The sequence below is a fragment of the Colossoma macropomum genome, unplaced genomic scaffold (genome assembly GCF_904425465.1).
Source record: "Colossoma macropomum unplaced genomic scaffold, Colossoma_macropomum, whole genome shotgun sequence".
NCBI classification, from domain to species: Eukaryota; Metazoa; Chordata; class Actinopteri; order Characiformes; family Serrasalmidae; genus Colossoma; species Colossoma macropomum.
Window position 1 is genome coordinate 6737928 of NW_023494797.1, and position 27096 is coordinate 6765023.

At 37.4% G+C, this 27096-nt stretch overlaps 2 protein-coding genes across 3 annotated transcripts; one reads left to right on the forward strand and one right to left on the reverse strand.

The window, feature by feature from the left end:
- Window positions 1–2901: 2901 nt before the first annotated feature.
- LOC118817573 (low choriolytic enzyme-like) lies at window positions 2902–5217 on the reverse strand. 2 transcript variants are annotated; one of them, XM_036584388.1, is made up of 8 exons: window positions 5105–5217; window positions 4698–4728; window positions 4539–4604; window positions 4180–4335; window positions 3979–4096; window positions 3591–3769; window positions 3348–3429; window positions 2902–3249 (listed from the first exon to the last, which is right to left on the reverse strand). In XM_036584388.1, exons 1-8 carry the CDS (start codon window positions 5171–5173, stop codon window positions 3123–3125), a joined length of 828 nt encoding a protein of 275 aa, XP_036440281.1. In that variant the 5' UTR covers window positions 5174–5217; the 3' UTR covers window positions 2902–3122. The 2 variants fall into 2 exon arrangements, with proteins under 2 accessions (XP_036440281.1, XP_036440280.1); XM_036584387.1 differs by having other exon boundaries at window positions 4180–4338.
- A 9893-nt stretch (window positions 5218–15110) lies between these two features.
- Window positions 15111–25758, forward strand: LOC118817312 (serine/threonine-protein kinase pim-1-like). The gene is made up of 8 exons (XM_036583878.1): window positions 15111–15225; window positions 15908–16036; window positions 23822–24016; window positions 24228–24322; window positions 24427–24477; window positions 24633–25011; window positions 25104–25280; window positions 25652–25758. Exons 1-8 carry the CDS (start codon window positions 15111–15113, stop codon window positions 25756–25758), a joined length of 1248 nt encoding a protein of 415 aa, XP_036439771.1.
- Window positions 25759–27096: the final 1338 nt, after the last annotated feature.

Below are 27096 nucleotides of genomic sequence, written 5' to 3' on the forward strand. Positions count from 1 at the left end.
ATTTCAATTAGCAGTGAATGCCATTGTGTGTGCCATTTAGGTCAATTATCCTACTCCTAAGTGGTGTGTATAAAACTGAAGTTTGTAAGTGCGTATATTCATAAATTGTCTACATCAGTGATGACATTAAATTGTTGGGAGATAAAACTAACCTATTATAACTAATCACATGCAATGCTGGGTGTTATTGTATGGATGTATTGTGTAACAGTACTTCAGTAGGCACACCAGTGAAGGATGTGCCCAAAATTGAGTGACTAATGAATAACGGGGTTCATTTGCACATTGTACATACAGTTGTGTAGAAGTCTGTGTTTCTTCAGGCACAGACAAAGCAATTATTCAGGCATTGAAGATGAATATTGTCTGGAGTTAATTGAAGATGAATTTCTTATCACAATCATCTTCTGAACACCACATTGTTTTGTTCTTATATTCCAGAACAGCTTATGTTCTGGCATTGGTTCATGTAAAGAAACATAACACTATGTTCATTCACACAGCTTTATTTGTTTATCATATTTTAAAACATTTACAAGGTTTACAGAGTAGAAAGAAAAATAAATCAAAGTGCAATATTAATGTAGTGCTTTTTAAAAAAAAACAGTCAAGTGATAAATCATGAAAGCATTTCAGAGCGCTTCATAAAAATAAAATAAGAAGAGAAAGACTTCAAAGTTCTAGAAAAATATCAAGATAAAAGATAGATATCAGGCACTCGAGTCTTCACGACATGAAATGATAATTATGACATGAAATACGTTGAATAATACACGAAAATAAACTGTCCTGCTACTAGAGAGCCTGATAGTATTAGCGTAAATATAGTCTTTGAGAGCTACAGCGGAGATTTACATTTTAGAAAAAGTTTCACTTTAGAATGAAACGAAACACACGTCACAGGTGTCAGCGGAGCTTCTCACCAATGAGGATTAAGCTCTGTCGTCAGCAAGCCATCTCTCAGCTCGCGCAGCTCGTGGGAAGCAACTGCAGCGACTGGCTGTGAACATTACGACGGCGTTTTAGGGCCACTGTGAATAAAAATAAAATTAGTCGGCTTCAAGAATAAAGAATAAAGTCGTAATACTTAGAGAGAAAAAGTCTTAACATTTCGAGAAAAAAGTCGTAGAATTACGACATTAATACCAGGAAAAGTCACAATATTGTGGCCAAAGGCTTTGCAAAGGGAAGGCAGCACCTGTTCGTGTTAAAACGAGGGGCGGTGAGGAGGAGGTGGAGTGCTCCTTTTATATCGATTTCACCCATAAAGCAACACTCAGTCTCCCTGTCTCTCCTGGCACATCAGCACCAGCCTGTTATTAGTGTAAGAAACGGCTGAGCAGGAAACTGTGTTTGTTTAGAATAAGGACCCAGATGGACTCGGAGGAAATTGCCTGTCTGTTTTGTTGAAGGAGAATCGCAGGCAGGGTCGTCTACACGGCTATCGGGGGCTACACCTCCGTGTCATTCAAAGAGGGCATGAAGTTTAAACCCAAATAAGAAGAGATGTGTAAGATCTCAAATAATGTGAGGGAGAGCATTACCAAACTACAAAAGGAGCATTTCCAGAAGAAGAATTGTTAAACCACATATTTAGCTGCCATTGAAGTGAGCAGCCAGTGAATGCTGGATTAGCCAGCCAACACTGGGACTCCCGAATATCAGGGGGTATTTCATATGCTGCTTGATACTATATTTTTATTCCAAGTATAAGACAATTCTTGCATTATTAGTTGAATTTTAAGAAAAATTTTGTTGTGTGTCCAAATTATGATATGAAAACAACCTTTAAACTGTATTTTTGCCCTGATTTTGTCATTTTTTGGCATCAGCAGTAACAGAAAAGGTTGGGAGTGCAGACTCATATTTGTCTGTGAACCGACTTGCATATCAAATGTCAGGTTAAACATTCAAAAACATAGAACTTGACCTTGTAAATGCTCAGAAAATAAATTAAGTTGATCTGACAAACAACTGGTAAGCCTGTCATCAGAGTCTTGATTATCAGAAGGAATGGAAATGTATAATCGTGTGTCATCAGCATAGCTATCAAAACGGATATCATGTTTCTTAATGACATCACCTAGATGTACAAAGCGGAAAGGAAAGGCCCTAAAACTGAACCTTGTGAAACTCCACAAGAAATGTTAAACTTGATAAATGGTTTCCGTTATGTAAATTTATTTCTTTAAATCTTCTTTTAAGTACTCCCTTTTTTCTTTTTCTCTTACCAGAGTCCCTGCATATTTATTTTTTCTCAAATTCATATCACTGTAAAACTAAACTGCATAAAACGATGCTAATTCGTCTTTGTACAAGGACCAGTTCCAACCTATCAGTCACCACACCACATGCACAGAGTTTGTTGAAAAGGATTAAGACCAGTTGGACTCTGCCTTGAACTAAGTTTTAATGTTGGCTGGGTAAGCAAGAAATACTGTGTCATGAGACAGTCGCATGGATCCAGAATGCTGAGAAGGTTATCTCCAATCCAAATTGTAACCATGTGGCTTCATGGGCCGGCTGCTTAAGTGATAATAACATTGCAGTTATGAGGCTGTCTGGACCACTGGTGTTTGACAGCATGAGCGGCACGCCTACGACATGTGTGTGCATGTGTGTGTGTGTGTTTGTGTGTGTAAAGGAGAATGTGTGTGTGAAACAGAGATTCTTTCAGATGCAGAGCTGTTTACGTGAAATTTGTGTTTCATGTTGAAAGAAAATGAGTAATTTGAGTAAACAGGCTACCTGTTGTAGATCACTTTTATAAAAGTGTTTTTAAAAGTTTGTTGTTTTTTGTGTCTTTTTTGTAAGTTCTATGCATGAAGAAGCCATTTGTGTATATGATGCAGATCTGTTGTGATTATCTAGTCAACAATAACTTATATTAAGAGACCTCACAACTGTAGCCATTACTTTTTTAATGCATTTTCAGAAACAGAAAGAAAACAGACTGTGAAAGCAATTCAATTCCTTTTTTTTTTTCAAAACATTATTTGGTGTTTTTCAACAGAAATCTAAGATGATGACAGCAGATGACACGATGACAGCATTTTCCTTTTGGACTTTAACATCCCAAAGTGGAAAAGCATTTTAAATGCACTGAAATGTAAAAGAAAGACTCATTTACAGTAGAGTTTGTTGACACGCAGGATGTCGTTGGCGTTCATCTTAGTGGCACGTCCAATTTTCACATTTGGGTTTGGAATAGGGATCATTGTTGGCTGACCATTCCTGGTAAAAGCATCCCTGGATACCATAAAGATCACATTAGTGGCCTCACTGGCCATCAACTGGGCTATCTTTAAAACCAGCTGAGAAATGACCAACCAAAAGTAGAAATTTACCTTCCATAATGCATAACAGAACCATAGTCATAAGCGGTGCCCAAGTTGTTGGTGTTGACTTTATTAAAGTTGTGTTCCATTCCTATGAGTAAATAAATTAGATCATTATGACTTAATCATGAATGTTAATCTTGTGTTCCTCTATTGCTAGAAAAAAAATCAGTAACTGGTGAAGGTCCATAATTACGAATGTCAGCAGCATTTTGGAGAGATTGTTTATGGAGATATTTCCATTCCTCTCACCTGGTAAGATGTTTTCCTTGAGGATTTTGATATGCTTGTCACGGTCACTGCGGCACTGCTCGTGATGGAAGCCCAGAGCATGGAGGAGCTCATGCTGTATCACATGTTTGTAGATACACCCATTGCGTTTCAAAGACAAGATCTGCTCTCCCCCTCTGCGACCCACAGAGGAGTAGCACCTATGGATTACATCAATAACAAATATAGCATGGATCAAATTCTTAGAACTGTTTTTCCTTTTCTTTTTATCTCAGAGAAACAGTAAAATGGTAAAGACCTGTAATAAATATGCAAATTAGTCTGTTAAAAATGTTTAGAAAAGTTGTTATAGTGTTTGTACTTGGAGAATCTGTGATTGGAAAACTTTTACAAAACTCAGCTCACATACCCTCTGTCAGACATAATCTGAAGGTAGTCTTTCTGCCGTCTACGAGGTATGAATCGGATGCAGGTGGATTTCCTAAAGGACCGCAGAGCATCCTCAATAATGCGTTTTTCACTGGGTCCTATCAGAGAGTAGCACATTAGATAGATCAGAAGGGGACTGTGATGCATTTTACTTTTAAGCCAGGTGAGATGCGTCACTTACCGTAGTGGTTGGAAATCTGATAGGGCACATAGACCTTTTTGTCTTTCTTTCTGGGCCATTTGCACCCTGGCTGACCAGATGTACACTTGTCTGCATTCTGCAACCCATCCTCCACAACAATGTCGCCAAACTTAATTGTAAGACCATCCTGTGACTCTTCTGTGCCAAACATGAAGTGTGAATGAAGCACCCTGCATTACTTAATGGTTAAGTAATTGCTAATGTTAGTGTATTAAAGGGAATGTAGTGTTTTATAGTGCAGCATGGTGAAGTATATACACTTGCAGAGTGGTTTACTGAATTTTGTCATTTTGATGACCAGAAGCAGGAAAAAAATGTATTTTACCGATGTGTCTTACCGATGTTTTTATTAGCTCTTTCGATTAAGTCTGAGACAGAAAGATACTCCTCCTCAGTGTTGTCATCTGTGAAAGTGTTGTGTAACAAACGAGCATTATTGAGGATTTTTGTTAACACTGACATTTCCAATTCATACAAGTACTTAAAAATTATCTCACCAGTCTCTTCAGGGCTCTCTTCAAGGGATGTCTAGAGTAGAGTAAACATTACATTTTCTAACATTTTTAAGTGTACAATTCCATCTGAGTACTAACATTTGCAATAAATATCATCACTGTCCAAAAAAAAAGAAAAATTATAAAATAAAATCAACAAAACATAAATGTCCATTTTTGGACATTTTTGAGCACGGTGACTGTCCTTTAAACAGTGTGAAAATTTAATGAAGAACGGGCCAACAAAGTACATTAACTTTATGTAAGTTAATGTACTTTTTCTGCATAGTTATTTTTTTTTTTATCAGACATCTCTGTGCATGGGTGTGTGTGTGTGTGTGTGTGTGTGTGTGTTTGTGTTTGTGTGTGTGTGTGTGTGTGTGTGTGTGAGTGAATGTTAGTGAGCTTACCTTTATGGAATGACTCTGAGCTGGACTCATGCCCAGCAGCAGCAGGATGAGGGCCAGAGTCAGGTGCATGATTGGAGTCTACAGTGATACTGAAGATGGAAACAGGTCAGGCAGAGCTTCAGTTTATATACACTGACGACGGCCCAAAACTTCCCTCTCAGAGACCTCTGTGCCTGTTACTCAAAGCTGTGGCAAACCTAAATATGAACCAACACTGGGCAATAGATTAGGCAAGTTTATTTTTGATCAAGAAAGTTCAGTATTTCTGCTGTTCTAACATACCAGTTCAACAAATGAAGGGCTTGGCGAGTAGCAAAAGTGTTGAATTAGTTGTGTTAAATCAGATAAACCAATAAACTCAAGCAATGATGTGACTTCCTACAAAATATCTCTGCATGCAAAAATGATTTCATGGAAACTGCTTACATTAATCAAACCAGGGAAATATTAGCTGCAGTGGGTTAAAGCAGTAGCTTTTTGTGATGGATGAGTAGGAGGCTTGAGTGATGGAAGCTGTGCCTTCAGATGAGTTACTAAACTGAACACTGGAGCTATTTGGTGCAATGTTAAATTATAAGCTGAGGAGGACGTCTTACCACAAGATCTTTTGGCAGACCTCTTTTAGCACACATACAAGTACATTAATATTTATCTTGGCATCCTCCACACAATCAGGATAAATGTTGTCTAGCCATGCCTTGTCGCCGTCTCTAATTTACTGTTTTGTTATGAGGACTTTAGTCTGAATTTTTCCTTTGCCTGACAGAGGAAGTAATGCTTAGAGACAGTTGCTAAGCAGTTATTGGCAAAGACTCTGTCTGCTTCTGCTATTGTTAAGCCACAAACATAGGTAGGCAATCTAGAGTTTAAACATCATTGCAATTTGATTGGAATCTGGTTCTTGTGACATGAGATGAAACAGCTTGCTGATAGCAAGCACAATTTAGCATTAAAAAACTTCATTCAGAACCAAATCCTATGTGCACTATGAAATTGGTGCTGCATCTATGACACTGGTATTGTTTTCTTCCATGGGACCCAGATATATTCTTAGAAACTGTGTAACCATGGACTCCAAACCAGGAGATTTTAGAGACTTACACTGAAAAATGAACAGAATGCTTCAACTTATTAGAGCTTGTTATGATCTAGGCCTGTAACAGAACACAAACACAAAAAAAATTCTGCATAATTAAATCAGTCGGTGGGGACTGTCTTGCCTTCCAATGACCTGCATATACCTCTCTATCATGAGAGGATTCTAAAAATCCATTTTAAGCCATATCCTTATCTCAAAACTACCATAAAACAATGTCTCAGACATCACGCAGCGTATTCTTAAGCATTTCAAATAATAACCATTTGTGAAGCAGCTTTAAGAGGTATTACACACTTCAGATGTCTGAATCTTATACCACCACTGTTGTGAACAATTCTGACTCTTTCTCTAAAAGTTTCTCTAGAACAGAGAACCCGGAGTAACCACAATGACTTAGCTTACAGCTTAATCATTCAATATTGCTGACATGTTGAATATTGGTGGAATTTCCTTTTAAGGGTTGATACTTAAAGCTATTTTATTGGACCTGCTTAGATGACTAGAAAAGTCTCTGCAGAGCATGAAACTGCCTCTCCCATGCATGACTGTGGTAACCATTGAGGTCAGCGTTATGCAATCTTGTTTGAGCATTTGCTCAGAAACTGCTTGTTTCTCAAACTTGTAACTTCAGTAAATTTGACCTGCATGATGTTGGTCAGTGCTCAGAACTGCCACTTTCCACAAAAACCTTTGAAACATGTTTTGCAGATTGTCTTAAAATTTTCTGTTTTTAAAAAACCACAAGCTGTCTTTTTCTTTGTTTAGCCTTTTAAACTGCAGGCTGATTATTCAGTTAATAATCTCCAGACTTATTGTACAGTAACGTAGAATGGATCCTCATTAGTTAACAACAACTGTCGACTAAAGGTTAATTAGTGTTCTGGAAAATTTCCACCTTTGTGCAAAAACACTTAGATGATGAATGATAAAACGTTTCATACTTCATCAAATCAATACTGTTCTATTCAAATAACGCTTTATTTTATCAACTCAAAATTTCAATTTATATGCATTTTAGTGACTCAACACCATTTACATCATTTAATGTTAACATTCTGTTAACCCCTTAAATGGCCAGGGCCCACTGGCAGGCCCAAAGTTTTATTACACACTTCTATAGCCTAAGAATAGTTCAGCCAGTTTGCACTGAAGTCCCTGTAGTTATTGAATGATAAGCCTTAGTATGGAAAAAGCCTGTGATTTTAAGTGGTTAACTCCACCACTCATAGTTTTGAAACAGAATGTGTTTAAGAAATGTAAGTGGTTTTTGCAACACTTTGTGGGAGACTGTTTATTTTCTCATGTAGTGACTGCTGAGGACACTGAAATGGCTTATTGCTAACATTTTTTAGGCAAGTTTACATAAAACTTGAACACACAAAAGGGTTAACAGAATCTGATAATGAGGAATAATGACCGAAGGGCTTATCACACTGAAAAACAGTGTTGTTAGTTAAGACAAAATAATGGAATATTGTTTTGGGCAGATTTATTTATTATTTTTTATTTGTTTATTACTGTTATTATAAAACCACTAATTATTTCAGGAGTCAGTGGAAGTGCAGTGGAATCTCTGGTTTCTGCTCTTCAGATGCTGAGACCTGAAGAAACATCTCCTTTGTGAGAGTTGGAAAGAAGGGTATTACCATTCTTGCTGGTCGAGTGCAGAGTCAGAATGAAGCCAAGGGCGGATAAGGGCCCTGAGGGTTTAGAGTCATTTTTCACACTAATAAATGTTCTCAGTACACCTACATGTTGACTTCCGAGAACAGAACTGCAAAACTGTCCTCCTGTGTCGATTTAAGAGAGGTAAATTGCAAAACTGTAACCAACCATTAAAACCAGTTTCCCATTTAAGCTTGTTTCTGTTTATTACTTCTACCTAGAACTGAGAAAGGGGGCTCTGTGTACACCTGAGACCATTCTACCCATTTTGCAGAAAGTAAGGCAACAATGTCTGTTTGATGTCCCATTCAAGCCACAGAAGGATTTCATGAAGTTACCCCGGGGAACCTCTGAGGTTCTGACTCAAGGAGACAAGTTGCTGGTCTGTTGGAAAGACGATAACATTGTCACAGTGGCAACAAACATTTTGGAGGAATACAGTGAAATGTCTGTCAAGAGATGGACAAGGAGCGACGTGCCTTTGAGAAAGTCCCACCACCAAAATGCATCAACCTTTACAATGAGCACAGGGGTGGTGTTGACCATCATGACCTACAAGGTTTCAAGATACCATATCTCAATCAGGTCTAAGAAGTGCTGGTGGCCCATCTTTGCCTGGTCTCTCAACAGCACACATGTAAAAAGCCATACGGACCATCGACCTGCTCACCTTCTCACAGATAGTGGCACAGTCTCTTATGCAAAACTTTGGCACAAAACCACTCAGCAACGGAAAGAGATCTCTACTGGCTGCTACTTTTGCAGATCAGACAAATTATGACAAAGCTTCTCACTGGCCAATCAGCACAATGTACCGGTTCCAGAGGTGCCATCACTGTGACAAACACACTACCTATGCATGTGAGAAATGCAAAGTGACACTGCACATTGCTTCAAGATATACCACGGACAGTAGAAAAGGAGATAGGAGTGAATGAAAAGGGGCTGAAAAAGCAAGTAAAAGAAAAGTAGAAAAGTCAATAAAGGGTGAGGAGAATCAGCACAACATACTCTAGGAAGAGAAGTCAACAAAAAAGGGCAAAAGACAATCAAAGTGACTGAAATGTTTATTCAAGACATGCTGTATGACAGTGGGTCCGACTTGATCGTAGTTCAAAATAGTGATGCACAAACTAGTTGTGCACTTGGTTCTGAAGCCTACCTCTGTGATTTTATTTTGTTCAGTGCAGGCCTCTACTTGAATTCATATTCTACAGGTTATCTCTATCCTACCTTTATGTTACCTCAGTGTGAATGAGTCACATGACTGCTATGCAATTGTTAGTGAATATTGCATTACAATGTCACAATGACAATGTTACAATGGATATTGCACTGAAGTACAAGTTCAAATGTCAATGAAATTGCAATATTAATGTTTAAAAACATGTTGCACTAAAGTAATAATGTTACTGTGTGTGTTACAATAAAGTAACAATGTTAAAATACATTGATGGTTGTCGTTTTGCTCTCATTGCTCTCAGTATTCATATCGCTGTTGTATAAGGGTTTTTGATGTGTAAAATAGTCTCACTAGAATGTGATAGAGCGTTCTAGTGGCAATGCTGGGAACTGCCAGTGACAGAGTTTTAAATGTGTTAATAACTGGACTGGGATGTGTAAGATTTTTGATGACTGTGTAGAAGAAATATGTTAATTCAGTATAAAATACATTATCCCACTGGTAATTCTGACTGATCAAACTTTTTCCACATACTTCTCCATGACAATTTTAAAAAATAGTGATTGATTATTTCTTAAGAGTTACTACTGACACAATTTGGATATTTTCATGTGTGGGAAAAATTCAGGATTGAATGGGTTAAGTGTTACTCAAAATTTTATTGGACCTGGTTAGATGACTGGAAAGGTCTCTGCAGAGCATGAAACTACCTCTCCAATGCATGACAGTGGTAACCATTGAGGTCTGCCTTATGCAATTTTGTCTGAGCCTGTGCTTAGAAACTGCTTGTTTCTCAAACTTGTAACTTCAGTAAATTTGGCCTGCAGGATGTTGGTCAGCGCTCATAACTGCCACTTTTTACAAAAACTTTTAAAACACATTTTGTGGATTGTCTTAAAATTTTCTGTTTTTAAAAAACCACAAGCTGTTTTTTTCTTTGTTTAGCCTTTTAAACTGTAAGCTTATTATTCAAACAATAATCTCAAGACTTATTGTTTAGGAAATAAGAAAGGATCCTCATTAGTTAACAACAACTGTCAACTAAAGGGTAATTAGTGTTCTGGAATATTTTCACCTTCATACAAAACCACCTACATGATGAATGATAAAACGTTTCATATTTCATCAGATCAATACTGTTTTAATCAAATAACAGCTAATTTTATCAAATCAGGTGATTGTGACTCAAAATTTCAATTTATATGCATTTTAGTGACATAGAATTTCTGTTAACTACACCACTCATAGCTTTGAAACACTTCATTTGAACAGAATGTGTTTAACTCTTATGTGGTGTTCACATTTTTGTTACTCAGTGGTCTGGTGAATCCACCGCATTACTGTTTTTATCAATACAGCCATAACAATTTACATAAAAATACCAGATGTTTAAAATATCACAAGTGTCCAGTGTAGGGTTCTCCTTTAGCAGCAGTAGCCAGTCAGCAGTCTGTCCACGTTGTCCACCCTCACACACACACATGCACACACATACACACACACAGGCACACACGCACACACACACACACACACACACTAACAGCAGGCCATGTAGGAGGAGAACAGAGTGAAGGACACAGCACCTCCACACTTTTATTCCCCATGGGTTCACCTCAGCACCACATGTGTAATATAATTGTGTAGGGGGTGAACAGTGTGAAGTCATTGAGAATGTATCACTATTATTTTCTGTGTTCTTCACAGAAAATGAGCAAAAGCCAAGGAATCTGAGGATGAAATAATAATAAATCGCATCATTTTTACTTTTGGTAAACATTGAAAATGGGTCCCACAGACCCCAACACCACATAAGCGTTAAGAAATGTAAACGGTTTTTGCAACACTTTGTGGGAGAGTGTTTATTTTCTCATGTAGTGACTGCTGAGGACACTGAAATGGCTTATTGCTAACATTTTTGAGGCAAGTATACATAAAACTTGAACATACAAAAGGGTTAACAGAATCTGATAATGAGGAATAATGACTGAAGCGCTTATTACACTGAAAGACAGTGATGTTAATTAATAAATGCACAGACAAAATAATGGAATATTGTTTTGGGCAGATATGGTTTATCGCTAATAATAATAATAATAATAATAATAATAATAATCATCATCATCATCATCATCATCATCAATAAGGCCCTTTGTTATTATTATAACTGTACATCTATCTTTTCTCAAACTCAAAAACAAATTCAGACCTCAAAAACTCTTTGATTCTATTTATGATCTGTTTCATGCAGTAGTGTTTTGTTTTTAAACTAACCACAATATCTCTTCATCAGAACCATTAAAATGTCCTTAAGTGTTTAATATGATATTGATTAGAACCAGAAGAACTGAATGAACACAAAAGAATAAAAGAAGACTGGAGACTTAACTGAGTAAAATGTACTTATGTATTACCTAATTTTTATAAATTACAACTTTACAAGCTGTGAGATTGTAAATTATATACCACTGTCATTATGGAAAGGCTAATTATTTCATAGACAGCTTCATAAGGTTAGAAATCTTGTGTTTATGTCTCAATCCCACTTTGGAATTCTGGTGTTTGTGTATTTTATGGGACTATTTGGAAGGATGGATTATGTGTGTAAGAATATATTACAATTTGTTCATTGTCCTGTTTCATGAGTACTACACGGCCTTTTTAACCCATTTGTTTGCTTAGTGCAACAAAAATAGTTCACACTGTGAAAAGTTGACATGAGAGTCTCACAGGGTCAACTTCTTACATACAGAACCGCAAATGTTAAAGATGTTGAAACCATACAGACATTTATTTCACAGCACTATGATTACATCCCTGCATTTAGTCTAGCAACCAGATATTTACATCAGCATTTACATCAAGTTAAAATGTCCAAAGCTCCTAGAAAAAGTGCAGCACAACTCAGAGGTAAATGATGATTGGTGTCATATCCAAATTACTGAGGGGCTCAAATTACAGCCTCTCAATGTCCTATTTACTAATCATCCTTTCATAAATTCTGCAGATAATGGCACAGGAGTTCCCTCTGAGAGATGGACAGGAGTTGATCTCCTGATATGTAGGTAGAGCCAGGGGCATGTAGCTATTCAGGTTCCATTATCAATTGGCCAGAGCTCTGTTAACTCATTTTGGTGACATTGTTATTGCAGAAATTATCAAAGATAACAAGGAAGAGCCAAGTAAGACTGATATCACTGTGTTATCCAAGGAAGCTCTAAGAGTCAGTGGAAGTGCAGTGGAGTCTCTGGTTTCTGCTCTTCAGATGCTGAGACCTGAAGAAACATCTCCTTTGTGAGAGTTGCGAAAAAGTATAACCATTCTTGCTGTTCGAGTGCAGAGTCAGAATGAAGCCAAGGACAGATTAGGGCCCTGAGGGTATGGAGACATTTTTCACACTAATACATGTTGACTGCCAAGAACAGAACTGTAAAACTGTCCCCAACTGTAGGTACTAAGAAGAAGCGATGATAATAATAATTATTATTACGATTATTATTATTATTATCTACTTACTCACCATGTTAAAGGACAGAATGTTTTAGCTCGTGCTTTAGAAGACTGATCTTCTCCAGAATTGTCTCCTAAATATAATACAGTATTTACTACATATAGTATAGTATCCAGAATTGTCTCGTAAATAGTTTTTCACAAGTATTTAGTCTCCGTTTTTTACACAGCACTTTAAATCTAAACAATCTCATTACTTAAATAATTAAGTAAGAAGTCATTTAATTTAAACAGATGTGTAGATTAGCTAGATTTAAGATTCTGAAGCAAATTAAATGGTAAGCTACTTGTAATTCATGCAAATTTGATCTTCTTTATTGTGTCATGTCTAATTGTCAGATTAATGCTGCCATATTCTGCAAGACTGTGAGCAATAATACTCTGTTACACTTTATATTTTTGCATGTGACCTGGCCGTCCACATCTTGCACTCTGGCCTTAGAGCTATGTATTTATTTATTAGAAAACAGGAAAGCATAAACTAACTGAAGTGAATTTAGGCACATGTGGCACACTAAACCTTTCCTTTATATTTAATATTTCTCAGCTACAGTACAGTCGATATGGATCAGAAGTGATGATGAGTGGTGAGAGAAGACGGCAGCAGAGCTGATTGACATACAACATGGGTGTGAACACTTCCTCACAGAAAACTGAAGGTATAAATGGAAATTAAAGGAAGTTAGATTGTAGGAGGAGGAGCTTCAGACGTGGTGCTCCTTTCAAATTTATTCATCTCATAACTCCATTAAATGTACTCTTTTCCTCTTTATAGAGTAAATGTTTGTGTTTTATAATTATTGTTCTTTCATTTAATTTGTGTTTCTTTGCTCTGTGTTTCTCCAGATCCTGTAAATCAGTCTGGAGAGCCTCAGCTGATGGAGTGAAATGAAGATCTTGTTTTGTGTTGTTTATTTTCTACTCTGTTGTCTGTAGATGTACATATCATGTAAATATTTTGGTTGTAACGTCTATATTGCCTGTAGAGCCTGGAATAAAAGTGTTACTATATATTTTTAAAGGGATTGTGGATGTCCAGTTTATTAAAAATGATGTGTTTGGTAATCTGTTAGAGAAAAGGGCATTTTGACATGATTTTTGCCAACATTAAGACAATATATTTATGCTGGATGTATATTTAAATAGAGATATCTATGCATTCAGATTGAGAGAGTAATTATTTATTAGACAAAGTAATAAGTCAAAAGTCAATTTCATTCAGAATCACTGTGTGCAAACTGTGGTTCCATCTCTAGTAGCAGGGCTGCTCCAGTTGCTCTTGTCAAATGCTGACTTCAGTGTCCTTTACATTTACATATTTAGCAAACACTCTTATCCAGAGTGACTTACAATGATAGGAGAATGCAGGATTTGGGATCTAGAGCACAGAACTCCAGCCCCTCACCCAGTGAGAGAACAGACTTATTTTTATACCCTTCTTAATTTACTGAAATCTTACTTTCCTTTTTAAAATTGTATTTTTTAAGTAATTCAGTAACAAATTAAATTGTTATACATTTTTAAAAACTCAGTTTGAATGTTTTTTATTTGTATATTGTTTTGTTTTGCTCTTCCAAGACAATAAGTTTGGGCACCCTTGGTCTAGAGCAGTAACTCTTATTGGTATATCAGCAGCATTGCTGATATGATTCTGGTCTTATATAAGTAAAAGTAACTGCCCTAAACTGCTGGGCAGACTTTCATAATTAATGTCTTTTATGTTACATAGCACTCTCTGACTGAGTAGTGGAATTATCAGTCTTGCAATCTGATTGTCGATTTGAATTAGAGTCTGTAACCAGGGGCTTCTGTCACCAGGGGGCGCTGCAAGCATAAGGAAACAGTACAGGCCTTATAGTGATGGCAGCTGAAATACAGTTGTATGCAAAAGTTTAAGCAGAGAACATAAGTTAACACAGCCTCTATAGAGAACAAACTTAGCATTGCATTTTTTTATTTTAGTGCACAATTTCTGTTTATTTGCTGAGTTTAACATGTTGGAAAAAATGTATATGAAACGTACCTTAACTTTTTTGCATCTCACTTTTTATGTTCTGTTTTTTGCAGTATGATAAATTCAACAATTAAACAGAAATTGTGCATTAAAATGTGCAGAAGCGTGTTCTCTGTAGAGGATGTGTTTTTACTTTCACTTACAAAATCAGCAAAACATGTAATTTATTATAGAATCTTTTGTTGGGAAACTTTGCAGCCAGAACACTCTGTACCCAATATTTCAAAAGAATATTGTAATGGTTTTGTCAATGTTATTTGCTATCACAATCGTCCTTTTCTCTTATGTTCCGTCCTGAACATTGGAGCCAGGTGGAGGACAAGCTTACAAATCTACAAATTTATCCTAAAGAATAAGACAGAGCAAAACAGGCAGCAGGCGCAGAACACCAAGCCAAGGCCCTGGCAGATAATGCCACTCAGGCTGCCTTTGAATTAAGCAAGGTTTGCCTGTTGTGCACATCTTTTATCTCTGTTCCACTGAGCTAAATTAGGTAGATGATTTTACATTTTGTCTGTGCGTATCTTTGTATCAGGAAATGTCAGAAACTGTGGAGGTGCTGAAGCAGGCAACATCACGCAGAGTGACAGACATGAAGAAAGAGGCAGAGGCGTTTCTAAAGAAGGCCAACAAGGACATGGAAACGCTTAAGAGTATGTGTTAATATCTGTAATGGCACCAGCAATATTTGTAATGGGTACTTTTGGGGTAGCTGTGCTCTGTAGCAGGTGCTAATGTACAGATCACATTCATATGAAGCAGATTATGGAGGGGGATCCAGCCTAACTGCAGATAATGTACTAATGATGAAGTACAAACTGACAATCACTTAGAAAAAACAAGTAAAATAACAGTTACTGATATCATACTTTACACCAGCCACAGAAAAGACAAGTAAAAGCTTTTAAGGAATCATTGGTTTAGTTGATCCCAGACAATGTACTCAAATTTCCCCTCAGGGATCAAGTACACATGTCTATGTATGTATGTATGCACAGGCATCGGCTAGCTTGCAAAAATATGTGTCGCATAAAATACAAACTCACTATTCAGTACTCATCTAAAACTAAACTAATAGGTTAATCATTATGATGTATGCAACAATGTAAGTTAATGAGCTAACTGAATTATATATTTTAGGCTATTGAATCCATTTTGAGTATAGTTCATTTATTTTTGTGGTGATTTTGTAAATAATACACAAAATCTGTGTAATTTCTGGGGTTGCTATGGGATCCTTGTGCCCTCTTGGTGCCGCTAATGTTTTGGGGTGACCCTTTTTCTCCAAAAAGCTGAAACATCATTGTGTCCACTCTGTTTGTTGTGTTGTTGTAGAGCTGGAGAGGAAGGTCCAGGAGAACGAGCAGAAGATACAGGAGCAGCGGGATGAGAGAGAGCAGCTGGAAAAGAATGCTACAGATGTCCAAGAGTTCATCCAAATGAAAGTTTCTGGCTACGACAACTGTCAGTAACGACGGAAAATCAATGAATAGCAAATCGGAATATCAGAATTAGCTTAGCCCACCCCAGTGACTCAGAGCATCACCATCTGTCAAATGTTTTACATGAATATTAAAAGTGAGTCAGTGACTTTTGTCACTGTTTATGGTGTCAGTCACTACTTACAGTGTTCATTCTGCCTGTCTGCCTGTCTGACCTGATGGAAAAATGTACTGCCCTGAAACTTTATGGTTGATAATAAATTAGCATATAAAATATTATTATTTTAACCAATTCAGATTTATCTTTAAAGACATTAAAAGTGTGATTCTTTTTATGCTGGTTTTGGGGACGTGAGAGCAGTTACATTCTAAAAAAAGTGAATTTACTTGATTCAAATAAATACATTATTTCTACATAAATAAAATCTATTACATCAACACAAGTATTGCTAAAAGTAACTGAAAGAGAGTTGATGTTAAATTTAGCTATGTGGAATGAAATTACTTTGTCTGCTTCAGGCTCTCGTGTTCATTACCCTGAAGATGAGTTATGTCCATTTAGAATAATTTTGGTTGGGTTTTTCATCAACACAGCAAATATTGTCATCCTGCCTTAACTGGAGGACACTTGAGTCACTGAATAAAGTGTCCTAACTGAATACTTCACCACCTGAAGTCAAAAAAGCTTGTATAGCACAAGGTTAGTAGGGTTTATATCTGGTTTTTCTCTAAATGAATCCTCCAGTCATGGTGTCTTTGCCTGTGACTTGACCTGCTCTGTCACACTACCAGGGGTGTAAAGAGTACTGAAAAGTACTGTTACTGTAGTGATAATTTACTCAAGTACAAGTAAAAGTATTAGTAAATAAAATTACTCAAGTAAGAATAAATGAGTAGTTCATTAAAAAACTACTTAAGTACCGAGTTACTTAGTTACTTTTTCGTATTTCCGCTGTCACAACCTGAACATATTTCTGAGCTGACTTGGCTACATCACTGGAAATAATCTGTACAGAAAAACACTAAAGCTAAAGTTCTGAGAGTTAGATGATTTTATGAGACGTTCTAGTTTATCTGTTTCCAATAAAGTATTTTAGAATCCCTGAAAGACTGTGCAGAGGTTGTTACTGATTAATTAACTTTAAGAAAAAAAAACTTTATTATTATTATTATTATTATTATTATTATTACTAAACAAAATTATGAGTAAATTGCTTAATTAATAATGTAATTTTAGTGAGTCCTGCTGCCCATCAGCTCCCTGGACTCTATCTTACGTTAATAGATGTGACCCTCTACAGACAGTCAACATATTCACAGCATTCAAACTGTGCATTTTCACTGACATCTGTTCTACCATTAAAATCAGCAGCAACATCAACAACTTACCCAGCTTTTTACTGAAATATATTTCACCAGTAATCATGCTAATCACTTCATACAGAACCAGACATTATTACTGCATTTCACAGTTAAACAGCTACACAGTTAAAGACAAATACCAAGGTAGAGAGGGGGGGAGAGAGAGAGAGAGAGAGAGAGAGAGAGAGAGAGAGAGGGAGGAAGGAAGAGAGACAGAGAGAGGGAGAGAGAGAGACAGAGAGACAGAAAGAGGAGGGAGGAAGAGAGAGACAGAGGGAAAGAGAGAGAGAGAGAGGGCGGGGAGGTGGGGAGGTGGGGAGGGATCAGATCAGGCCAGTCAACGACAGCACGACAGAATCACTGTCCTGAGTTGATGAAGAACCTGTATTAAACTAGATTCCTTGTAGCCGTAAACGACCGTTAATCTCCAAAACAGCAGCTAAACTAGGCTGTAGAAACGTGTAGACTGTAGGCTGTGGGTTGTTAACTAAACCTGTTAACTAAAGTACCTGAAAGGCACTTGTAATAAAATATACTCAACAGATTTTAAGTGTAATGAACAGAATCGTTATAAAAGAAAGAAGAAACCCGTAAACACGGTACCTGTTTATCTCGGGTCAGCTAGCTCGGCTAACGCTCCCTCAGGCTGGAGTCAAGTTGTGAGAGCGGATCTCAGCAGGTTTCGTGTTTGGCCGCTGATAATTACGCCGTTTTCTTTAGTTCGTGTGAAAATGAATACAGATGACCGTTTGCATGTGGTCTGTTCCTCGTGCTGGTTTACTTCTCCTCTGTCCCTCACTGAACTGGACATCTCTGTAGTGTTTTTCCTGCCGGAGCTGCTGGTTTTTGATTGGTGAATTTTAACCGCGCTTGGTTATTATCGGTTTAATAATACGATCATAATTTATTTTTACTCTGTTATGAAAATTAAAGCAGCGAAGTAAAAGTATTTCATTCAAAATTAAAGAGTAAAAGTACTATGATTTAATACTCCAAAAAGTACCTTTACAGGGAAAACTGTACTCAGTTACAGTAACGAGAGTAAATGTAATTCGTTACTTACACCTCTGCTTTCCTTATCTGCTAGAGGCACGTTGGCGCCGTACAGTCAGCATAACGACTGTTTCAATGACTGACTCTTTACAGACACTGAGCATAAACTGCTGTTAAAAACAATATATGAGCTATAAAAGAATAAGAAGAAATGCGTTTGATTTGAGTGGATCGTGGAGCGTTTTTTTGGCCGATCATCAGCAACCTGCATGGTTAAACTCCAATTGCTAAACCAATGACAAAAAAGATAGATATCATGAGAGATTATTAGTGTTTATTGTGATGATGCTAATCCAAAAGCCCAGTGAATGGAGTGATGTTTGGCTATTTCAAATGAATCACAAAAACCCTCAAAACTTCAGTTCAGTTGTTAATCTCAGTGCTGCTGAGCTCTGCTAAAGCCTGAGTAGACTGTGATGATCAGTTATTAACCTCAGTGTTGGTGAGCTCTGCTAAAGCCTGAGTAGACTGATAAATCAATGTGATGATCATTTATTAATCTCAGTGTTACTGAGCTCTGCTAAAGCCTGAGTAGACCGATAAATCAATGTGATGATCATTTATTAATCTCAGTGTTGGTGAGCTCTGCTAAAGCCTGAGTAGACCAATAAATCAATGTGATGATCATTTAATAATCTCAGTGTTACTGAGTTCTGCTAAAGCCTGAGTAGACTGATAAATCAAAGTGATGATCATTTATTAATCTCAGTGTTACTGAGCTCTGCTAAAGCCTGAGTAGACCGATAAATCAATGTGATGATCATTTATTAATCTCAGTGTTGCTGAGCTCTGCTAAAGCCTGAGTAGACTGATAAATCAATGTGATGATCATTTATTAATCTCAGTGTTACTGAGCTCTGCTAAAGCCTGAGTAGACCGATAAATCAATGTGATGATCATTTATTAATCTCAGCATTTGTGAGCTCTGCTAAAGCCTGAGTAGACTGATAAATCAATGTGATAATCAATTACTAATCTTAGTGTTACTGAACTCTTTTGAGTGATGCTCAAACTAATGATTTCATCAGTAGTGGAAATGTTTGCAAGTGACAAGTTTAGCATCAGTGTTGTACTGGACTTCTTCTCAGGGGATTGTGGGAGTAGTAGACTGAAGCAGGCGGTGAGAAAGAAAAAAATGTTAAGAATTTGTTATCTTCATTTAAATGATAAGTGAATTTTCCATAAAGATTACAGGAAGAAAGCTGCTAACAACTGACAGCAAAAACCAGAGTGATTAGCTTAACAATTCCATGTTTTCCCTATGTACTATATCCATATGCATTCTAAAATTATTCTGAATATGATAGTATTGTTTAGAAAGTATCAGCCATCACCACGTTTTCAAAGGTGCCCAACAGTCTCAGTTTATGTATTGCTGGTCTTGTGTGTTGTGTTTGGTTATTCATTCATTTTACTCTAACAATACCTCAATAACTCTAACAATGTTAAGAGTGTTTTAGATTGAGCACGGCTGTGCGCAACTGATTCAAACAGAATCAGATTGTATGAACTCTGTGTGCACCATACGGTGACAAAATTGGGTTTTTATAAATTATTGTATAGTTTTGAATGAAGTGTTTCATTTTGCATACAAACTGAGGTGTTCTGCTGCTTGCGTGTGTGACTGTAAATTGTGTGTAGTGTTTGGACAAAATCAGCCCTGTTTTCAAAAACATGCCTAAGCAATCGTAAAAAACTGCACTGTTAGAAATAAAGGTACTGTGCAGGTACATTTTCGTTCATCAAGGTACAAACAATGTAAGTGTACCTTCAAAGGTACAACAGTGGTTTTAGGGTCCAATTGTGCACCTTAAATAAGTTTTTCCCAGGTGAAAGGTATGTATTTGTACCTTTTCATAACCAAATGTTTTAAATGAGAACAATCAAATAAAAAGCCTGAAGACTAGATGGGGTGTGTGGAGTCAATACAACTCCAGTGGATTATGGTACAATTATGTTCCTTGTCTAAAGGTACTGAGATGTGCCATTGAGGGTGCCACCCCAGTGACAGTTTTGTACCTTTTTTGCTTAGAGTGTGTAAGAAAAGAAAAATAATGTTTTTTTATTATTATTATTATATTTTTTAAGTATTTTAAAAAGTTGATTTTAGTTTTTCTCTGAGCTGCTATGATTTTAGCTATACACAAGTGAGCTGTGGGTTGGAAAAGGTTAAGAATTGAGAACCCCTGATCTAATGGATGTGCATACAAGCCTAACATGGCACATATTATCCAATTCACTCTGCATTACTGACTGTACAGAGTTCTGCTATAGTAGGAAACTGGAACGGAACAAAAAAAAACAGTTTGGAGTATCCTATAAATGTAAGCAAGTTTTAAAAATATGTATGAAGAATAGGCATAGCTACACTTGCACTATATTATTGCTATTAATTTGCCTTTCTAATTGCATGAGATGGGTCCTGTCACATACAACGTGTTAAAAATGTTAATACTCTAATAATAATAATAATAATAATAATAATAATTTGGGAGATTGTGCAAGCTGTGCAAATTGTAGAAATAAGGTACACATCCAAAACTTTTGGTTCTTGTAGCAGTGACAAAATAAGCATTTGTCTATATCAGTGCCATCTAGACACAACTTCAATACATGTCTGCAAAATGTTGAAAAAATGTGTAAATGTGATATTCATGGACATGGTGACAAAGTGTAGCCGAGGTCAGGAGGATGTTATGTGTGAAGGCCGGAAGGTGACGTCTCTGCTTTTTGCAGATGATGTTGTCCTTTTAGCTCCATGGCATGGTTGCCTCCAGCACACACTGGAACAGTTTGGAGCTGGGACAGGCAGCAATAGTAATGTGGTTGCTGTACCGGACTATAGTGGTGAAGAGGGAGCTGAGCCATAAGGTCTACATCATAGTTAACATTGGTTAACTGGATAAGTGTTAAAGTAAGATTCCATCCCGTAGAGTACTCTGATCTGGTCAGCATTGTCAGTTTTCTGTGAATTTGGTACTTACAATGCTCTTTTACTAGAAAGGTTGAAACAGGCTTTGTGAAAATGTCAAAGCAAAGGTGTGACATGAATGGACTATAAACATTTTTCATGCCTGCTATGGCAGTGTGCTTTACTAAAATGATTAGAGGTTTTTAAGTTTGCTGTGTTGGTTTTTGTCTGACTTTATCTGTCATGTTGTCTTTTTGGGGTCTGCGGCTTTGAAAGTTTTGTCTACGAAGTTGGCTTACTGACTTTTCCAGGCCTACCCAAAAACTGATTTCTGCCTAGGCCTCTAAATCAGACGGTCGACTACAGCTTGTCCTTGGCTTCTTTTGGTGACATGGATGATTTTACTGGGTAAACTGTGCCACATACCACTGGAGAAGCGTCGCATTACAGACTGGGTGGAGCACAGCTTGTGCATATGATATCATGTTGAAATTCACCGTAAGTTCAATGCAAATTTTAAACCGTCTTTGGCTGTTCTGGATTGAAGTTTGTTGAGGCCAAAACTGGCGTTGTATTTGCCAGCTTCTTATTTGAAATGTCTGTTCCACTTTAAATAGGGCAGCAGTTACAGGAGCCAGAATGCAACAGCAGCACCATTTAAATTGGAATGGATTTATTAGAAAAAGAACCTGGTGGATAAGAAGCTGACATTAGCTTTGTTTTAGTTTGTATAGTAACGGAAAGATGATGAATGGCGGTACTGGAAGTTGATGGCTTTCATTAAAAACAAAGGTTTTGAGTTTTTGAATGCTGTGTGTAACTACACCCATAGAGCCCACGACCACCTGTAGCCCCAAGAGCCCTAAGCAGGTTAAAGCTCCCCTGGTTGTTTGACTTCAATGAATTTGACATTTGACAACTGAGTCTTAATGATGAATCATAATCAAACAAGCCACTAGTAAATAAACTTGGTCTAGTAAATATGGTCCTTATTTCCAGGATAGGGATTAAGCCTAGTCCAAGACACTATTTTTCTTTCAGTGGAGAATCACCAGTCATAATACTGTGCAGTCTAGAACTGGTCTTAATCTAAACAAGGTAAATAACATGAACTCTCACAGCTGGATTGCTGTAGCTAGTGTAACTAAATCCTAAACCTAATATCAGTAAACTCATATACAGGGACATCAAACTGCTGCAGTACAAAGAGTAGATCACATTTTAAGAGCCATTCATACAAAAATCCATATAATAGTAAAGTATTCATGGCCTTTCTCTCACTGCTGTATATAGACCATTAGAATAAATTAGCATTAAAACCTAATGGTTTTGCTATCCAATGGGAATTTGCTTAATGCTTTTCAACAGAGACCACTAGTTTTCTGTAGAACACCTTTACATCACATCAGGAAACCATCAGATGCATTTAGAATCAGCCACTGATCACCTGTTAAATCATTAGGATCCTTTACACTGTAATATCAACCCATTAAGAAGCCAAAACACATTACAAAAACCATCAGGAACCAACAGAAACACCTAATGGTTTCTGTGTTTTTTAGCAGGGTGGTCTCCAAGCCATGAGATGATAATCATTTAGTTCAGTCATTTAGATGTGAGGAGCTGAAACAGCCTCAGTTCTTGTACAGCTGAGCTGTGCAGCCGTTTTTCTAGACACTGTTTCTATCAGATACATTCCGCCATCTACTGACCACAAATAGGAATTACAGAGAGAAGCGAACTTGTGTAATGAGTAACGGAATCACTTTTTGCTACAATAAGGGGGCGTGGCTTTAACTCTCAAATACATTCACAAACGAGATGAACGGCTTCTCACTGCATCATTCATTTGAGTCAGTTTCGTGTATTTTTCTTTAGAAACTGGGTTAGACAGTTTTAAATACACACAAATTCAGTTCACATGACGAAAATTCTAAACAGCGCCATGGCAACACGCGCCAATCAGAACCCCCTCATTATGACGTCATAACGGATGACGAATACACTTTCTGCGAGAGGAATTTTTCCATTTCCAGTCAGTCGACGGGAAAAAAAACATTTCACACGTCTAAAGTTAGTTTGTATAATTTATAGTTAAATCTTTCAGAATAAAGTGAAACTGCTGGCAGTTTTCAGCTCATACAGCAGATGATGGAACAGCGCTCTGAACCCAAAGGTTGTTCCACACAGTCTGAGTTTAATTGTGTACATTAATGCTGTGTCAGTTTGCTGTGTTCTATTAAGATTAAGGTCTAGATTCCATCAGATTTTAGGTTTTGAATTTGAGATTAAAAAAAGGCCCTAATCAGAGACTTTTATGATAACTAGTACAGTACAAGTGCCTGTACACATCACCATGAAACATAGCATATAATAGCATATAAAGCAGTGTATCTTTCTAGTATTATAATTACCGTAGATATATTCAGGTTATATTGTATGAAATTATTTTTAATATTCAAATGATGATCCTGTATGCAGTTGGAAAGAGAAAAAGGTCAGAGGAGGGCTGTAGTCAGACTGTCCTGCAGGGAACAAACAACGGCTCTGCTAAGAAAGAACCTGTTGTAGTGCTGGAGGTGCTCAACACTGAAGCCCCAGCGAGGAAGAAGAGGAAGGGGGCAGTGGAGCAGCCCATGAGGAGGACTATAAGACAGAGGAAAGCCACCAAGCCTGGTCAGTTCATTTCCCAGATTACCTAAATCAGCTACATTTCATTTTATTCTAAGTGCACTATAATTATCCAAATGATTCATATTTACAGTGGCCTGGTGTGATATCAGAAACTAGTTCTCACTGCTTCTCTCATAACCAGTAAATGATTAGTAAACTCATGCTAGATTATCTAAAGATGGCTGTTGTTCATTTGTAACACTGTGTTTCATAGACAGCTTTGCCTCTCGCTATATTGTTGGAGAAAAACTAGGCGAAGGAGGCTTTGGATCTGTCTTTAAAGGACAACGTGTATCTGATGGCCTACAGGTTTGGAGCTCTTTCACTCTCCAAATTCTATTTTAGTATCATCATGTCTTTTCTTGCCTTGTCAGTGCTTGTAGTTTTATTATATTTCTTGTGATTGTGTGTAGGTGGCCATAAAATTTGTCAGAAAATTGCATGATGACCGATATGTCCAAAGTGTAAGTGCACTTGCAGCTTCTGAACCCTTTTTACTTTCAAATCTTGACTGGAATAAATGCTAATACTAATGCATAATGATCCCAAACCACCACAATTCCATCCTTATGTTCTTCACTGATAATTCCTCACTGTCTAACTACCTTTTTTCCTGCAGCCTAATGAGCTAAAGGTTGTACCTGTGGAGGTGGCTCTGCTGCAGATCATGAGCCAGCCACCCATCTGCAAGACCGTCATCCAGCTCATCGAGTGGTTTGATGAGCCTGACCGCTACATATTAATCCTGGAGCGCCCTGACCCTTGCAAGAGCTTGGACAGCTTCCTTCAGGACTGTGGAGGTTATGTCACTGAAGACATGGCACGAGATTTAATGTGGCAGTCTGTGATGGCAGCGTTTCAGTGCAGCAAGCGAGGTGTGCTGCACCGGGACATCAAACCAGAAAACTTATTGATCAACCAGGATACTTTGGAGGTCAAGCTGATTGACTTTGGCTGCGGCGATTTCATCAAGAAATATGGCTATAACATTTTTGAAGGTAAAACACGCAACTGAGCTGTTCAGTGTTAGTATGGAAATTAATGCTTGTGCTCAGCTCTGCTTATTTCTCTCCCTCTTTCATTTTCTCAGGCACGGATGAATACTGCCCTCCTGAGTTCCTTCTAGAAGAAAGGTATCATGCTGGTCCAGCAACAGTTTGGTCCCTTGGTGTCCTAATGTTCAGGATGGTTTGCGGGTACCTTCCCTTTGCTGATGATGATGATATCACTGGTGGGGCTCTGCACTTCAGAGATGGCCTCTCTGATGGTGAGATAAATGAGAGCATCCTGGTAAACAAGTGTGGAAATGACAGTGGTTCATACCTTTAACCTTGTAACTGAGTCTAGAGGAACAAAGACTGAAAACAAAATCTGTATTTGGAGATGAATATGCAGAGTAAAAGCTGAAGAATTAGCAGTACTGGCCAGATTTCCTTAAATGTATATGTTTATAATAGTGTGTAATCCTTTATATATTATATAGTGTAAATATGTTTATAATAGTTTGCATGTTGTAGCTACATCACATCCGTTACATGGTGGTGCTTTTAAAATACAGAGAAGAAAAGACGAAGTAAAAAGAATATTGATTTAGAGGTTAAGCATCTCTCTCCCATCCAATCCTGTCACTCTGTACAGAATGCTGCAATCTAATTGGGTGGTGCCTGCAGCGTAGCCCAACCGGGAGGCCTAATTTGCAGCAGATACAGCAGCATGATTGGTTACGATGCAACATGCCAACCTAGGATCAGGTTAGCCAGGGAGGAGAGGAAATGAATGCCAATAGAGGAAGCAGTAAAGCTCAAATATCTGGTGTTTTTATAAGACAAACAAAAGAGATTATGTGATATATACATGCGTTATTAAAATTTAGAAGGGCTTCAGAAGTGCTTCTCTACCTAATGCATGTTTTTGGTTTATGTTCCAGGTTATGACATTTTTAGAGGAGGGCAGTTAGGGGCACTTCACAGTTCAGTCCACCACATCCTTCAGAACAGAGGAGACTAACTATCAGAAAATAAACACTGAAGCATTGCAGTTCTTGCCATTGTGTTTTACTCAAAAGATCTTGCTAACACCCAGCTCTTTTTATTCTTATTATTATTGTTATAATTATTATATGCTCAAGATTCACAACTCTTTATAGCCCACATATGATTATGTGAACTGCTTAGAAACATCCAGCAACCAATTGGGATGATGTAGGAACCACCTAGCAACACCCTAGCAACTACCTAAAACACTCTAGCTATGTCCTAGTAATGTCCCAGGAACCACCTAATATACCATAGTTAACACCTAACAACAATCTTGCAATGCTTTTGCAAGTAGCTGAAATACTATGGCAACCACATTGTATCACTCTTGAAATACCATATCACCTGCTTGGCAACACTCAAGCAACAACCTAACATACCAGTGCACTGCATTGCAGTTTTTGGCATTGAGTTTTACACACAATGCCTTGCTGACGTCTAGTTCCAAATACGATTCAGAGCAAAATAGTCTCACACAAATGGCACAAACGTCAAGAGAATACAGATTTTATTTATAACCATTGAGGCAAATCAGGCCGTTGTTTAATTTTAAAGTTTTAAATTTTTCACTCTAGTTATGGGGTGCCTAAGCCATGTCTCTGTTAAGATTAATATATGTGGGTTAGATTGTGCAATCAGAACTTTCAGTTGGATCACTTTAGCCTTTTAGCCGTTTTGGCTGGGAATGCAAAGGAGGTGAAGGCTTAACGCAGATTAGGTTGTTTGTATTTATAGAACCATTACATTTTTCTGCTTTATTGACATTTCTTTTGTGCTTACGTAGAAAGCTGGTCCTAGATCACCACCGATAACACCACCAATAACTACTGGAATATCAGAACAAATATCATTGGTATTGCATAATCATCTAGAGTAATAAAACGTCTATATTTGTATTGTAGATATTGTGTTCTCTGGTTCCTGTCACCACCACTGTAAACTAAATTTGAGTGAGGAAGCTTCTCCACAGTAAACTATTCAACATCAAAACACTATCAATTATTGTGTTTACATCTCAGTGATTGAATCATGTAGAAATTTTCAAAA